This window comes from Sebastes umbrosus, chromosome 10, assembly GCF_015220745.1.
Source record: "Sebastes umbrosus isolate fSebUmb1 chromosome 10, fSebUmb1.pri, whole genome shotgun sequence".
NCBI classification, from domain to species: Eukaryota; Metazoa; Chordata; class Actinopteri; order Perciformes; family Sebastidae; genus Sebastes; species Sebastes umbrosus.
In genome coordinates, this window is record NC_051278.1 from 6,385,790 (window position 1) to 6,401,618 (window position 15,829).

General features: G+C 44.1%; 1 protein-coding gene across 6 annotated transcripts in view; it reads right to left on the reverse strand.

The window, feature by feature from the left end:
• LOC119495195 (homeobox protein Meis1) overlaps nt 1-15,829 on the reverse strand; it is a 234,174-nt gene that overhangs the window by 109,660 nt on the left and 108,685 nt on the right. For 4 of the 6 annotated variants that reach the window (XM_037781445.1, XM_037781443.1, XM_037781440.1 and 1 more), the window contains one exon: nt 11,185-11,383. The exons of 1 other annotated variant lie outside the window; for it this stretch is intronic. Coding sequence is in view for 2 of the 5 variants with exons in the window: in XM_037781440.1 (XP_037637368.1) it covers nt 11,185-11,383 (199 nt within the window). In the remaining 3 variants the exon portion in view is untranslated. The remainder of the gene's footprint in view (nt 1-11,184; nt 11,384-15,829) is intronic. One more of the 6 variants, XM_037781444.1, reaches the window with a different exon arrangement.

Sequence of the window (15,829 nt, forward strand, 5' to 3'; positions counted from 1 at the left end):
AGTAACATTGACTTGTTTTGTCACGTCAGTCTTTAGTCACGTGACTCGTCGGTATCGTCAGTCCCGTGAGTCGCTAGTCAGTGAAGTTATCGTCAACTACTACCGTTTCCTAACTCTAACTAAGTGGTAGTGTTGCCTAAACCTAACTTCCTGTGAAAACTAAAGTTTATTTTGAAGGACACTATTCATGTAATGATCGTATATTGACAAGCCGTCCCTGGTCTGTCCAAAAGTAACGTAAGACAGGTACCTCGTGCGTCGATCTCCGATGCCGAGGAGCACTGACCAAGCAGCGGTACCTGACGAGTTGGGAGTGATAATGTGTTGTTGCAAAGGTAGTTCTCAAACTGTGGACGGTATATTCTAATCCGTCTACATGTGACATAGGAAGGGGAGCCAAATCTGAATGGCTTGTTACATCACACGTTTCTGATCCAGACAGCCAACAAAAAACTGACTGGGTTCTCTTATTTCGCAGTTTTTGGGTTGGTAGGCACTCCAGATACCAAAATGTATGTACATGATATGTCCCCTTTAATATAAAATATATATAGAGAAAAAATCCTTTAGATGCAGACTCAAATGTGTAACACCAAAATTGGTGTGCATACGGTCAACTATTTTCTGAAATCTGACTTTTAAACTTTAAATATAAAGACAAAGTCTGTGCCTTTACAACCAGAATATCCTCACTGAAGCTTTACTTCAGTGAGTATCACTATTTCTAACACTTTGACAGGTGCATAAGTAACACAAATGTGTCAGGTGACCAGAGGGAAACGGTCAGAAGAAGATCCAGAGACAATGTGTGTGCAAGAGACAATGAGAGGAAAGGTCATAGAGAGAGAAGGAGAGGGAGAGAAGGAGTGAACAAGTCAGAAGAAAAGCAAGAAAGAGAGAAAGAAAGAAAGAGAGCAATGGAAGGTTGCTGCTAATTCTTCCATATCTAAGCCTCTTTGCAGAAACTCCCTTTGTCTTCCAAGTCCCAGTCATTAGAGCCTAATCCTATCAACCAGGGGCTAATCTGAGGGCAGAGGGTTCAGCCCCCTCAGCTCCACAGGCCAACACACACACACACACACACACACGCACGCACACACACACACACACACACACACACACACACACACACACACACGCAAACTAACAGGTACACACATAAATGTAAAATACACGTAAACACACAGAAACGCTCTGAGTTTTACACATTCATGCACTTGCACGTCTGCACATGCAAAAGTATAGATGTTTGAACATGCATGAAAACACACTTGCAGACAAAAGAGTACAAAAATAATGACGTCCATCTATATCAAACTAATTAAATCTGAACTATTATACACAAAATCAATAATTTCCCTCCAAAAAGTGCACTTCCAGCCCAAACTTTTAAGGCTCTGAGATGATCTGCTTTATGCCGGTGAGTGTGAGTGTGAGTGTGAGTGTGTGTGTGTGTGTGTGTGTGTGCGTGATGGGAGGTGGGGGGCATCAGTTTCCCACACATTCCTGCAGAGCCTCTCCTCCTGCCATCATCATTCTCCTCTTTATTTCAGCGCTGACTATGCCCAAGATTAGTTATTGATCAGCGAGGATATAAATTATTCTAAAGTGAAAGCCCAACAACACAGTCATTATAGATCGACTATTGACCAGCTCCGATATATCATTCCATTTCCACTGCACTGCACCCCTGCCACCGGCCGGAGAAATGCTCAAATAATGAGATGGGGGATTTTTATGACTCGGGCACACTCTGCTTGACCTTTTCGGGGGGAAGGTAGATGGATGATATCAGCACCGGGTTCTCAAATGCGATGCCATTTGGAGCGTTTGGCCATGAATGACCTGTTAAATTAAGACAGAGACAGATGGGAGATGGAGATAAATAGTGAGGATGAGAGGTTGCCTGAAGTTACTTCTCGGTTTGAAGTAAAGCATCAAATATGACAGCCCAGTCGCACAGCAGTTTGTGAAATAATCACGAATTGAATGTATTGATTCGTGTACATAGACACAAATTATAAATTTTTTCATGATGGTCAGCACAAAATCAATTCGTACATAATCCACGTAATTGTGAACCGGGAAGTATAAACAGCGGTAGATGCCACGTAGGGAGAAGGTCAGAGTGGACGGGTGGGTGAAAAAGCACAGGACTTTCGCCCAGGTGACCGCTATTTGTGTCCACAAATCAAAGTTGATTTATTTGTCACGTAACTTCCATACCAAAGTTACGACACTTCCAGAGTTATTTTAACCCAAACCACGATCTTTTCCAAGTAGTTTTGTTGCTTAAACCTAACCAAGTCGATCTTTTCCTAATCCGGACGGTCATTATGATGTTCGGTGTCTGTGAGCCGTCTCTTCGCCTCCCTGTTGCTTCGAGGTTCAATACCAGTTTTGTTTTGTTGTTGGAGCTGTGAGCAGGCGGCGAGATGGGGCTGCTACAAATGGGGTGTTTTATCCACGGAGGTGTCAGAGAGTTTAGCAAAGTGTAAAATACTTAAAGCATCAGGGCAACACAATCCCCTGCTGGTCACAGTATAAATCACCATATATTCTTATTGGCCTAAGCCCTTGTTATGAGTAAATACATCCACAGGCAAGGGAGGCTGGCAAGGTTCACGGGAGATTCATCCAGCAATGGCGGAGGGAAAATCACTGTGTGTGTGTGTGTGTGTGTGTGTGTGTGTGTGTGTGTGTGTGTGTGTGTGTGTGTGTGTGTGTGTCTGTGTGTGTGTGGACCACATACCGCTTAGGGAGGCTAAGGAGAGGATAAGGAGATCAGCAGAGGGGGAATATCACGCCTCTTAAGCATGTATACACTTTCTAACTTTTACTTTTTCACCCAAAACCTAAATAAATCCCCACTCATCACTCGCCTCACCGCTCTGTATTTTTCCTCGAGATAATGAAACCTCCCTTATTTACAGACTTTGGCACGGCCACAATACACCCAGCCTGACAAATATCAAAGAAAACAGAAATCTATTTAACGACTGCGTCTTATTTCCAATCACTGATGCTTGTTTACAGCATTTCCTCGCTCACTGTGTTGGAAAAGCTCGCCGTATATTAACCAAAACCACACAACATCGAGTCATTTTCCATCCCCGGCCCAAATTATTTATTGCTTTCAGTTCCTTGTCTATTTAATGGATGAATTGGGTTAACGGACAGAAGAGGGGGGAGAAGAGGGGAGGGGGGGAGGGGAGGGAGAGAGAAAAACAGTTTCATATTTCTGTAAGCCTCAAACTTTTGGCAAACAGAAGAAAAGCGAACTTGGCCCTAATTCCATCTCACGCTGGCGTTTGTGCATTCTAAGTTCTCGGGGGCTGCTCTGGCGGAGGGCCTGAGCCCGTAAATTGGATATTAGGGGGCGATATAAAGGAGCCTGTGTGTGCTCCCGTCCCGGGGAATTATTGCCTCCAATATCCCTGCGTATGCGTCTAGGGCTTCCGAAGCCAGGCCAGATAGATCCTCATCTCATAAGGGGGCCAAGACTATATCCATCGCTCCTTAACTTTTATGAAGCTCCCAAGCTCTACAATGGGATTTGCCAGGGTGTCTTTTCCCCTTATCCAAGCAGGGGAGGGGGTGTGACAATGCAGATATAGCTGCATTCTTCGGGCTCCAAAGCTCCGACTTTCTATTTGAATACAAGCATTCCAAATTGTAAAGTGGCATTCTTCTTTTTCTCTGTGAAGCCAGCTCCGTGGCGAGATTTCTCATCGGTTTAAGAAATGCTTTTTCTCCCTCTCAATTATCACTCTTTTCTTCCTGACTCTCACTCTGTTCTCTTGTTTATTCTTGCATCTTTTTTTCTTGTTGTTTACTCCCCACCTTTTCCTTGTACAGCTCTCTCTCTCTGTCTTTCTTCAGTCTTGTTCTCTCCTACGAAGGGCTTCAGTGACTGCCCCTCTCGTCTCCTCCTCCTCCCGCCATGCCCTTGTGCTCCCAGCCCCCACCCCCCTTCCTCCCTTGGGTAATCCTAAGAAGGGGCAACACCATCAGAGGGTGTGAAATTAAATACATTACAGCATTGCGGATTAAAGTGTTTCATAGGCAGTTGCTCATCCACATCAAACTTTAGCTTTTTAAAGCCTAACATTTGATCTAGGTTAGAAACCGAGGCCAGAGGAAGGGATTGGGACACTTGTGGGCCCCAGAGAGCAGAGAGAGCCACACTCACTGGAGGAGAGGATGGTGTGTGTGGAGGCAGACGGAGGGAAAGTAGACGGCGGCTCAGAACTTGTTCTGTTGCCGGTGCAGGGAAAAAAAACAAAAAAACTTCTTAATGAAGGAAGTGGCCGTAAGAAGAGGAGTTGGACTAAAAATTTACAGCAGTTACTGGAGGTGCCAGCAAAGCAGGAAAATAAAGCACTCGTGTGTTCTGTTTCACAAGGAATATATACGAGGATAGCGTAATCTGGGAATTAAAGTGCCTGCACACAGGGCTGCGTTCAAGCAATGCACGCGCAGGTAATCATTCCTCTTTCAAAAGTAATAAATGTTAATGTGCCATTTCCCAGTTAATGAGAATTACTCACATCATCCATCACATCATCACAATCTGGGCCACACATGGCTGCCATCTTACACTGGACCTCAGATACATGTCTGTGCTCTCCGTCTGGGAGAAGAGTTGTCCTTAAACTTTGGGTGCGTAGAAGCAAAGTCTCAATAGTACAGCTGCTCAATGGCCAATCATACAGTAGTACAGCAGCAGTAATACTAGGGTTGCAAAACCGAACCGTTCAGTGACGTAAAAAACGAACCGTGGGCTTGTTGAACCGTTGCAGCACTATTAAATACAGGCCTCCTAGATATTTAAATGAGGTGCCAGAGACATATGCAATCCGAGTCGTGTGCTTATTGAACCGTTGCACCACTAGTGAAGACCAAGCATATTCAGGAACAATTGAAATGAATTTTGTTAACATAACGTTTTAAGAACAGCCGCCTTACAGCCTGAATTTGTTGAGCTTATCGGTGCCTTCAAATGAAACTCGTGAGCTCGTGTTTACAACATGGGAAGTCGTGCACACGATATGCTTGGAATTCAAGTGGTTAAGTCGTGAAGAACACCGCTGATAAGCTACGGCAGTATTAACGTTACTGTCGGCGTCTAGAAGCCACAGAGGCTAACAATTAAGCAAGCTAGCAAGTGGGTAACATGATGCAGGAAATGCAAAGACACAGAGGGAAAAGATGAGGTCGTTGGGAATATCAACATTTTCCTCAGACATATTATAATATTACGAAGAAAAACAATATACGAAGAAAACTACAATATATTCACTTACTATGCACTGAAAAATGAAATACAATGGCTTCCGCCATTTCTGACAACGTCAACAAACGCGTCACAATTCGTGAACTCTGAGCTTTCAGAAACCTTTCCACTTGCGAGGTCGTGTATACAACATGAGGGGGGCGTTCATATGGACTCTTCTCGTAAACACGGTAAACACATCCCCATTTAAAGGCACCATGTGAATATTGGGACAGCCAAAATACAGCAAAATGACAAGTTCTCATTGAGATTCTGATTGTTTCCCAGCTATACAGCAAGTATACCAAATGAAATAATTAGTGATTTAATTTAAGTTGAAGCAAAAGTGTCTGGTTCCAGCTTCACAAATGTGAGGATTTGTGGCTTTTCTTTGTTTTCATAACATTGTAAGTTAAATATCTTTTGGTTTGGGGATTGTCGGGTGCGCAAAACAAGCAAGTTAAAGATGTCGGATGTACGGAGCACGGCTCTCTGGCCTGGGTACCTGACCAGATGGACGTCCGTGAAGCCTTTTCTGGTGATGAGGTCAGATGTGAAGGGAAGTTGGTCCAGCTGGGATCGGTCCTTTTTTCTCTCTCTCTCTCTCTCTCTCCTTATTCCTCTCCCATTCTAATGAGTCTCCGGGGACGCCGGCTCTCACTTAATCCACTCATCTATTTTGACTTCCTCCGCTTGAGAACAGTAACCTCAGAACTCCGGTAAAGGTCATGTTCTGTCAGCTCTGCTCAATGACATCTATTGATGCAGCTCCCATGTACAAAAAAAGCCAGAGTTTGGGTTACACGCCATCAATGAATCAGAGGAGAAAAGAGATATTCCACGGAGACAAGACTTCCACATCAAAGGCGTCAAAATAGAGAGAAATTTATCATGATATAAACATTAGAGGTAGCGATAAACCGAGGAGAAGAAGGAACAGGTGGAGTGTTAGGATTATATTTTTATAACTTTTTTTATTCATCCTGGTCGGTCCAACTGAGTGCAGGAATCTTTCCTAAAGACAGACACGGCAGAGAAACCAACGGCAGCTGTCTCGAAGACTTAACACAACAACTACTTAAAGATCTAACAGACACAACAGAAACATCTGTTGCTGTCTAGACATAGCAACTTATTAAGAAAGCCTGACAGCGGGACAAGGCTGCAACGCCTACTCTGGGGATGAAAATAGCCATATTTTTATGTGCTTTATTATAGAGGTGCTGGCAGCACTTCCAAACAGTTACAGTATGAAAGGCTTGATTCCAGTAAAAATATAAAATTCATTTAGTGAATACAGTTCCAATTTAAGAAAGTGTTGTGCCTCATTTTACCAGATCATTCAACGAAAGTGACGCTAACTCTCATCAACACTGATATTTGTTGTTCACTGCCAACATTTTTTAGTTGAAGAACAATGCCAGATAACTGAGGTTAAGGAGTTTTCTGGATCAGAGAGCAGTGCTATAGACTCGGGCCACGTTCAGACTGACTTTAGCATGAAAAAAAATGGAGCCTACTCGTTCATTCAGTCTATCAGCGTAGTGAGGCTCCGGCAAAACAACACAGGGGTCGCCCGGCAAGGCGCTACGTTGGCTAATCGCATACATGCAAGAGCACCTTCCTGGTGGATTACTTGGTAACATAAACACTGTATTTCTACTGTTGCTGCTATGATCACTTTCCAGAGTTTTAAAATTCTATCTGTGAGTATTAAAAACAGTTGTGCAGTTTTTTTGGCATCTGAGAAGCTTAAGCCCTAGGGTGCTGGAAGGTGTGGTTCTCCTAGACAGACATACCCAAAATAAATCAAGAGTAGCTCCACAACTACCAGGTGTATATGCATGATCTCGGTCTCTATGGATAGGTAAGACTCAACCTCCTCAAATGCATTATTCCATTACTCCAACTGGACCAGATTTCCTGTCTCACCGGTGTCTTAAACAACAAACCCCCACCAATGCAGCCCCATGCATTGTTTTAACGCAGGGCTGTTTTCAGTCTGAATCCCTTTCTGCTTTCATGCTTCAATCAAAGTGCTTGTCGGATGGCCGAACGCCCTTTGCAACCCCCTCCTCCCACACCTTTCAGAAGTCAGAATTGGGGAAGCTAGTCTGACAACTTTCCGAAACTGACAATCTAACATTTGCAGCCAGCGATTGGCCAGCTGTACACGGGTGTGGAAGTAAGCAGGATTTCAACTTCTACCTCAAGCTCTCTTTTTTAATTCTTTACACAAATATTTTTGTAACTTTTCGTGAGTACAACCAAGTACAACAAATCCAACAGTCCAAAAGTATGTGCAGTTATACCCATTTGTGCAATCTCTGTCATTGCAGGCTTTTCACCCCACGTTCAAGAGTGGCCGTCAACATAGCTATACCCACTTTTGCCTTCCCGATAACCTGACATTTAAATACAGTTTACAGTGTTACACTTTTACAAATACCATCACATAAATCCATAGTACACCCATATATCTTCAGATATGTTCCCTATTTCTAATCTTATGTATTCAGCCATTATTACAACAACCTTTCTACTGGATGCAAGTGATGGCGCCAGACTTGACTGACAGATCTGGTTAACTGCAAATCCTCAATCAATGATTGAGTCATTTTAAGATTGTTGCGTCTTGTTGATTGTGCTACTGGGGAAAGAATCATCTAAGGTTTTGAATTATTGATTGAAGGATTTCAGGTCACAACATTTTCCCTATATCGGGTTTATAATGAATGGAAAAAAATCCCTCATGTGATCTCCAATCTTTCACAGGTTGAGAAACGGAGTAAACATGCACCGAAAATGGAAGCAATCCAACAATATCTCCTACTTATGTGGGCATGAATGACCAAAATGACATGCGCTCAGTTCCCAATGAAGCTAACCTGACGAACGTCTTTACATCTCCACCTCCTAGACGAAAGCTGTTGAGGCCTTTGTGTGCAGGCTGACTGAAACATCTAGGTTGATGCTCCCGTCATCCTACATCCACTGTACGAACAAGCTTTCGCCAGCGACAAGTCAATCATCCTCAACCTTCCTCCGCAGTAAACAAGCAGCGCTGAAAGAGCTGCCACGTGCTAACCAGCCGGCGCGCCAGGACACTCGCTGACAATAACACCGAGGGAAAAACAGATTAATAAAGAGAGAAAGGGGAGTATAATAAAGATAAACACAAACAGAAAAGGAGAGCAGTCGGAGGTGGTTGGAGGGGAGGGTAGGGGGGTTAAAAACGCTGGCTGGCTGTGTCTCTTTGGTGAAATCTAAATGAGAGTGTATAATATGGGCCCTTCATAGGATTGATCCAGAACATTCCCCCCTTCACTGGGCTTTTCTTCCTGCTCAAATTGAGGGATTACCCCAGGAGGAAGTGCTTTGATTAGGCACAATAGGCATCTATCCTCTGTTGATTTGTGGGATTGAGGAGGCAAATCCCTGACAAAAAGCTGATACAGAGAGCGAGGGCCGCTGGATGATGCCTGGCTGAGAGGGAGTTGTGGGGGGAGAGGATAGTTCCATAGAGAAAACAGCCAGGGATGGCCTCTTCCAAAAACATTTTGGCAAACGGTGAAAAAGGATGAATCAAGGTTGGGTCGGAGGTCACATGTGAGAGGAGGGGGGGAGGGATGTCTTGTGAAGTTCACGGCGAAGGAAGATGAGACAGAGAAAAAAAAAAAATCAAATAGAGATGCAGATTCTTAGACAGCTGCTTCTTGTGAGACTGTTCTCGAACTTTATCCGGAGAGGTTTTACATTAGTTCTGTGTAAATCAAGAGACAACGAAAAGAGTTAAACTGGAGAAACGTCAAGGTATGATGACTAAATCCAAAAATCACATTGACGGAGAAGATTTCTACATTTCTGCTGGAGACAACTGCCCACTTGTGTCTTCTTCAATGACTTTTACAGCTGTCAAAACTATCAGTAAGCACATTGGAAACTTCAAGGAAGTCTTTTCATTGACGAAAACCCAGATAAACACTTTTGACCTATTTCCTCAACACAAGCCGCATGGCAGTAAGTCAAACATATGAAAAGCTAATTGGTTCCCAAAGTAGAATTTAGGGGGGGTGAACCATGAACTGTATATAAGAAGTGGACGTAGTCACCGTGACGTCACCCATTGGTTTGTGGACTGCCGTTTTAAAGACTCGAGTTTGGCAATTTGGCCGTTGCCATCTTGGTATTTGGCCGCTGCCAAGTTGGTCTTTTGCAACCAGAAGTGACACGAGAGGGTGGAGCTAAGTACAACCGCTGAATAAGACATTTTTAGGCAACTAAAAAGGTTATAATTAACTTTGAGGAACTGAAAACACACTGTGAAATGGTTAAAGTTCTAAGACAAAAGCACGGACAACTCGCAGACCGGACAACGCCGTGGTAGTTACCTTTCAATCCCAAGGTAGCTACGCCCTAAAGCATCCACTGCTTTATGGTCTATTTGACTCTAAATGGGACCATAATTTACTAAATGAACATCATGCTGTATTGAAGAAGACTTGAAACTAGCGATTGAGACCATAAACTCATGTTTACAATGTTTACTGAGGTAATAAATCAAGTGAGAAGTAGGCTCATTATTTCATCTATACAATCAGACTTATTTTTGCAACCGGAGGAGTCGCCCCCTTCTGGCTGTTAGAAAGAATGCAAGTTTAAGGCTCTTCAGCATTGGCTTCACTTCTCACACCCAGAGGTAGCCCACTGGTGTGAACAGGTTTATGTTACCCAAGGGTCATTAAATTCTCTCTAAACACAAAATCAAGCACTGTGTGTGTTTTTTAGTGTTGGGTTTAGTGGCAGTGAGGTAAACAAGAGGATCAGCCTCTTTTGCAAAACAGTTACCTCTTGTCCTTCCATTGAAAGCCTCTAATCTGCTCTCTCTTTCACCCCTCTCTCTTTCTCTCTCTCTCTCTGGTTACTGGACGGTCCCTCAGCACGTCAGGCAAGCCCTGTTATCCCAAATGAATCCTGAGCTCCTCTAAACACCGCTGTTATCCAGTTTCCGTGGGGACCTGGAGCTACAAGGCACAGACAAACGTGGGCTGGGTGGGAGTGTTGGGCGGGGGACTTTTGTCGGATTTACACGTATATACGATTTCAGGGTTTAAAAGCAAGTTCCCCCTCCCCAAGGTCAGAGCCCAAAGGCCGTCAGTGTCGCCGGTGTCGGCTCGAGCTGCCAGTGTGACGCCCAAAGGTGCAGCAGGGGCCACACGCAGCACTGAATGAAGGGGCACGGAGCATTGACAAAGTGGGCGTGTTGTACCTGTTAGAGGCTAGAAGTGCAACTCGGGCTACGGTGAGCTGAAAGGGGCACAACTTCAAAGAAGGGGGGAGGAGAGGGAGAGGGGGTTACTCATTTAAATTCTTCAGTCCAGTCCCTGGGATTTGGTTTAATGAGCTGAGAAGCAGGGGTAGACAGCTGACTCCTGACTGTGTGTGCATGCCTGTGTGCGTGCGTGCACACGTTAGAGGAGTTTTCCCACCACTAAGTCCCTATGTGCACGTATGCATGTTAGGTTGCCAGACTACTGTGGCCATGCACTGACACACACACTTTCTCTTTTCTCTGAAGCCTCTCCAGCACTGGAGACTCTGCGCACACACACACACACACACACACTCGCACTGTAAAGGTCCAGGGGTTTGCCAAACTGCAGCAGACTGTGTTTCTACTCAGAAGCCACAGCTCTCTCCCTCTCTCTGCCACTGAAACTGGTCAAAGCTGGCTGTTTTAGTGGCTCCAGAGCTGTTGGCAGCGAATGTTGGCAGCCTTGTATCTCCTTATTTTTTATTTCTCTTCATGCCTGGGTCTGTACTCGAGCGTGTTTTATTCACTCAAACAAGTGGCATCTAAAATATGGAACTGCGAGCCCTCACACAAACCCCGGCTGACTGACACGTACGTTTAATCCCTCCTGTGCATTCAGCCTTGTGACGTGACATCGGGGATACTCGCCGTCTCTCTCCGGGGTTTGACACAGCGTCGGCTGCCGTCGAGCAACGCCTTCTCTTCTCCTGTTGTTCTGTTTTTCCACAGACGTCACCAGCCCGAAAGGAAATGATGCTGTAGGCCCCGTTCTCTCTCTGGCAGGGAACGCAGACCTGGAAAAATAAGTAAGACACAGGAGGGAAGCCTTTGGTTGTGACGGTTGCTGTTTTGGCTGCTCGCTTGTATCAATACATGAAATACGGTTAAAGCTCCAACTTTGCATATTTCTGTACATCTGTGCCGCATACTCACAGCGATATTGAGCACTTACTGCCAATTTAAATATAATTAATTCATGAAAATATATATGTATTGAATCTGTCGACTATTGCATAAAGTAGCAAACACAAGTTAAGACTCCATTGTGTAAAGAAAATACTTTAAACTTTAACATACGGAAATCATAATCCTGAATAAACACCGCATTAATCTATGTGGACATTTGGTCTCAAGCCTGTGAAATGTTCAGACTTGTTAGGGAGTGTGACAGAGAAGTCCAGCTCTGGCAAACAGAGCCGAATATGACACTAGTGTTAATCTCCAACCCTGCAGGGGAAGCAGGCACACAGAGGGATCCTATTACATCTTTCATTGGGCCCCAGCGGGCCCCATCCTGAACAGAGGGATTACTGGGGGCTCTCGCAGTCACTTAGCCGTACGCTGCCCCCAACCAAAAAACCCACAATCCACCTCTGACATCATCAAATGGGGACAGGGCGGAGGAATGTGCGTGCGCGTGTGTCGGCGGGAAAGCAACATGACACTGATTTACAAAGGGTAAACAATTAGACGTCACATTTTTGCCTTGGCTCCGCAAATAAACGGGTTTGAGGATCATTACTTGTTAATGAACACTTTTTCATCAGCAGATGACGGTGGAACGCCGCCCAGAAGTGGGCCGATGTAGGCGGAGGGGTGGCGGTGAAGGAAAAAAAAAAAAAAAACAGAGCAGGGAGAAAAAGAGTGAAAGAGTAGAATGAGAATGAGGGTGGGGATGCATTTGTATGGGAGTGTGTGCGAGAGAGAAGGAAAGCGAAGAAGAAGAAAGAAAAGAGAGTTAGCTGTTGGCAGTAACAGCTGCTCCGGCCTCAATGCCTGAGTTCCAGATTGAACTTGAGGCTTGTACTGTATGACAGCGTGTATGAGCGCCGCCGTATGCAACGCCGCTCATGTTCTGTCGAGTGCGAGATAGATAGCGCAGATAAAAACGACAGCTCTACAGAGCGGCTCTGTTGTGCACCTGTCCAGCAGAATTCTTTTCTGGCTTCATTCTCCTGGATTCCACTGTGATTACCCGGCAACATGCCGCTCCGCCGTGACATCAGCCTGCAATTTACATCCAAATTAGAATCAGATGAATAAGGAACGGCTCTTTTCTTTTCTTGTCTTCTGGCCATCCCTCGGCCATTCTCTTCCTCTCTTCCTCTAGCCCTCCATTCCCCCTCCCCCCTTTTCTTCCTCTCTGGCTCTATTGGGGCCAAGTTAGCACAAATGAGACATGACTTTCACTGAAAACGGGCTGGATGTCTCTATCGAAACAGCCCTCTGAAGTGGGCGAGTGCCTCAGTTTGGACGGAGTTCTAGGAAGAGGAGAACTTGTATCTGACTCACATCAGAGTTCCTATGAGACCAGTAAACTCAAGAACAATAACAATGCTGATTAAACACTTCTAAACTGAATAGTAAACTGCTAAAAGGAAAATAATCATTTGAGCTAAAGTTGAGGATGTCGCTGCGGTTTTATTTCCTTTTTTTAAGCAGGGTTTTTGACCATGTTTCAGTTGGACAACACAACTATCCTAGCCCCCTCTTGTGGCAAAATATTCACAAGTGGTTTAAAAAATCAGATTTTCTTTTCCCCCAGTGAGCCTTCTTGAAGCATCGCAGTGCCGTACTAAAATAACTGTAATGATATCTACAACCACAGAACTACCATCCTGTGTGAAAGTAACCGTTGATCAGCACTTATTCTCCTTCTGTTGTTTTTACAGAGTAACGGGAGCAGTGTGATGGTCAGAAAATCAGCAGTTAGTCTGTCAAGAAGTCCCTTCAACATGTAAAATACCAACACTTAAAATCAGCTTGTGGCTGCAGTGGAAAGTGTAATGTGACTTTATAATTATTCAAGTACTTTCCGTGGTTCAAACACTTCACCCACCATCTTGGCACTTCTCAATTTCTACTATTAAAGCTACAATATGCAATGGCTGGGCATCCTCCGCCCCCCTCCTCTGGTCAAAGACCCACGCTAGACATTGTCACTCATGTCAGCAGTGAAGCAAGAATTGCAATGAAGAAGCCAGCGCACAAAGCAAATGGTGCCAACCATGTCCCTTTGTATAAGTCTTGTCCACTCCAACAATTTAGCGTTGCAGTCTCATTGTTTCAGTCTACCTCACAACAATGCTGCTAGCATCACCTTAGCAGCCAAATGTTACACACTGCTGACCACCATATTCACTCTCCTTTTAGCTCTGGTTTGGTCTTCACCAACTCATGAGGGAAATATCTGGCTTGTCAGTATCTAAATGTTCCACATTGTACACCAGCTGGTTGCTGAGTGTCTTTGGTGCTGGCAGTGTGGCGTACGGTGGGTTTATCAGAGTTTTTGCTAAAAACAGCTGTTTGCTGCATTTGGAAATGATGCTGATGAGAGTAGTGAAAGTGAACCAAAACAGTAAAGTTGTGTGCCGTAAAAAAAACAAAACATTGAGTTGAAATGTGCTAAAATGCTCCGTAGAACTGAAGGAAACCAGAGATGGATGATCATTCTCTATGGGTTTCAGAATGGCATATGAATGACACGTTAATCACAAGAAATTGTGTGTGTAATAAGAATGCCTTTCTTGCTTTTTTGGCATGTCCTTTTCGTAACCATGGTGTTTTTTCCTAAACCCAACTAAGTGGTTTTGTTGCCTAAACCTAACTATGGACGTTACCGTAGTTTAGTTGCGTGGCGTAAAAATGACACGCAAAAGAGGCGTACAAATGACACACTAAAATGTGTTCTCATGACACGCAGAATGTACTTGTAATGTTGTGCTATTTATACGCCTTCCCATGAGATTGGATTGGTTTGTCGCTACAGGCGACACCTTTCACATTTCTTAAAGTAATTTCAACAATAGTTAACAGAAAAATATAGCTTGGAGCGGCTTCAATTGACAAAGTTTAATAAGTCAATAACATGTGGTACCTCTTCACCATGATTATGGATCCCTGACTCTTATGCTATTGAGATATTAGCATTCACAGATAAATCTCCTCTGCCACAATACAGCGTTAGTAGTCCCAGTCTAAATACATTTCAGAGGCTAAATAAGTACATGAGCAGACAAAATGTCCAAAAGTTCAACTTCATTTGATGGGATTGGATTACTACTTTTTTCATACCCACAGTCACTACAGTCAGAAAAGCCCGACACTGACAGTCTGCTTTACACTGGCCCTGAAAATACAGATGCCAAAATCCAACCAGCTGTGGCGAAGACATGGCAAGTGATGATGACTTTACTATCCAGCACAAGTGCTTAATGTCATAGTCAGCTGTTTTTTATACACAGTACGCAATACAGTATATATGGAAGTTGACTCTTCAGGTGCAGTATGAATATTCCAGTTGTATACTATACTACACCCCACATGACCCATAATCTATCTGGATCACACACGACTACATGGACCACAATTTGAAGACAGACCACCTTTTATGGGTGGAAAGGGTGTTGTAGAGCAACAGCAGACTGGTATGGGGCTTTAAACCTCAAGCATCTCTCCACCACCAAGTTGCTGCTACAGCTCCTCTGTGGAAGCAGCGTCTTCACTCAGACTCCACATCAACATGTTTGCTCTCCTGGCAGTGGCCGAGTCTGAGGGGACACACACACTGAGAGCCTGTACGGCTGGTGGGCCAAGAGATCACAGAGACAAACATATGTTCACTGGCAGCCTGCAACCCCCGAGTATGGAGACTGGCAACCTTTTAACCTCTATACACTCTCACACATATATATGTAATAATAAAACTTATACGTGTGCAAACGGATGGAGAGATCAACATGCATCCACAAACACACTCTTGGATTCTTGTTCATGCTTAAGCACAGTTGCACATGTATGCACACAGAACACACACACACACACACAGGGCGCCCAGTCCAGCAAGCAATATTTTGTATTATTCATGAGGGAGAAAATATTCAAATAATTATAAGCTTCTGCTTCAGCCAAACACAGTTTCTGTGGTTCATAGAGAGAGAGAGAGAAATTCTAACTACCAACACACTCCATCCATCACTCCTCTACGTTACACATCAGCTTGACCAGATAGAGTTTTGTTTAAATTACTTTAAATGATGTTGAATTGACAAAAACATTGCATATGTTCTCCAAATCCGCGATTCAATTTGACTTTTGATTTTAAGGTCACGGTTCAATTTTCGATTTAAACATACCATTGTTAGACGATGGAGTCTTGATTCGTAAAGATCAACAGATCGTTGGTTTTATGCCCTGACAACTGTCATTTACGCTTTCAAAATATTCTTTAAAAAGAGAGG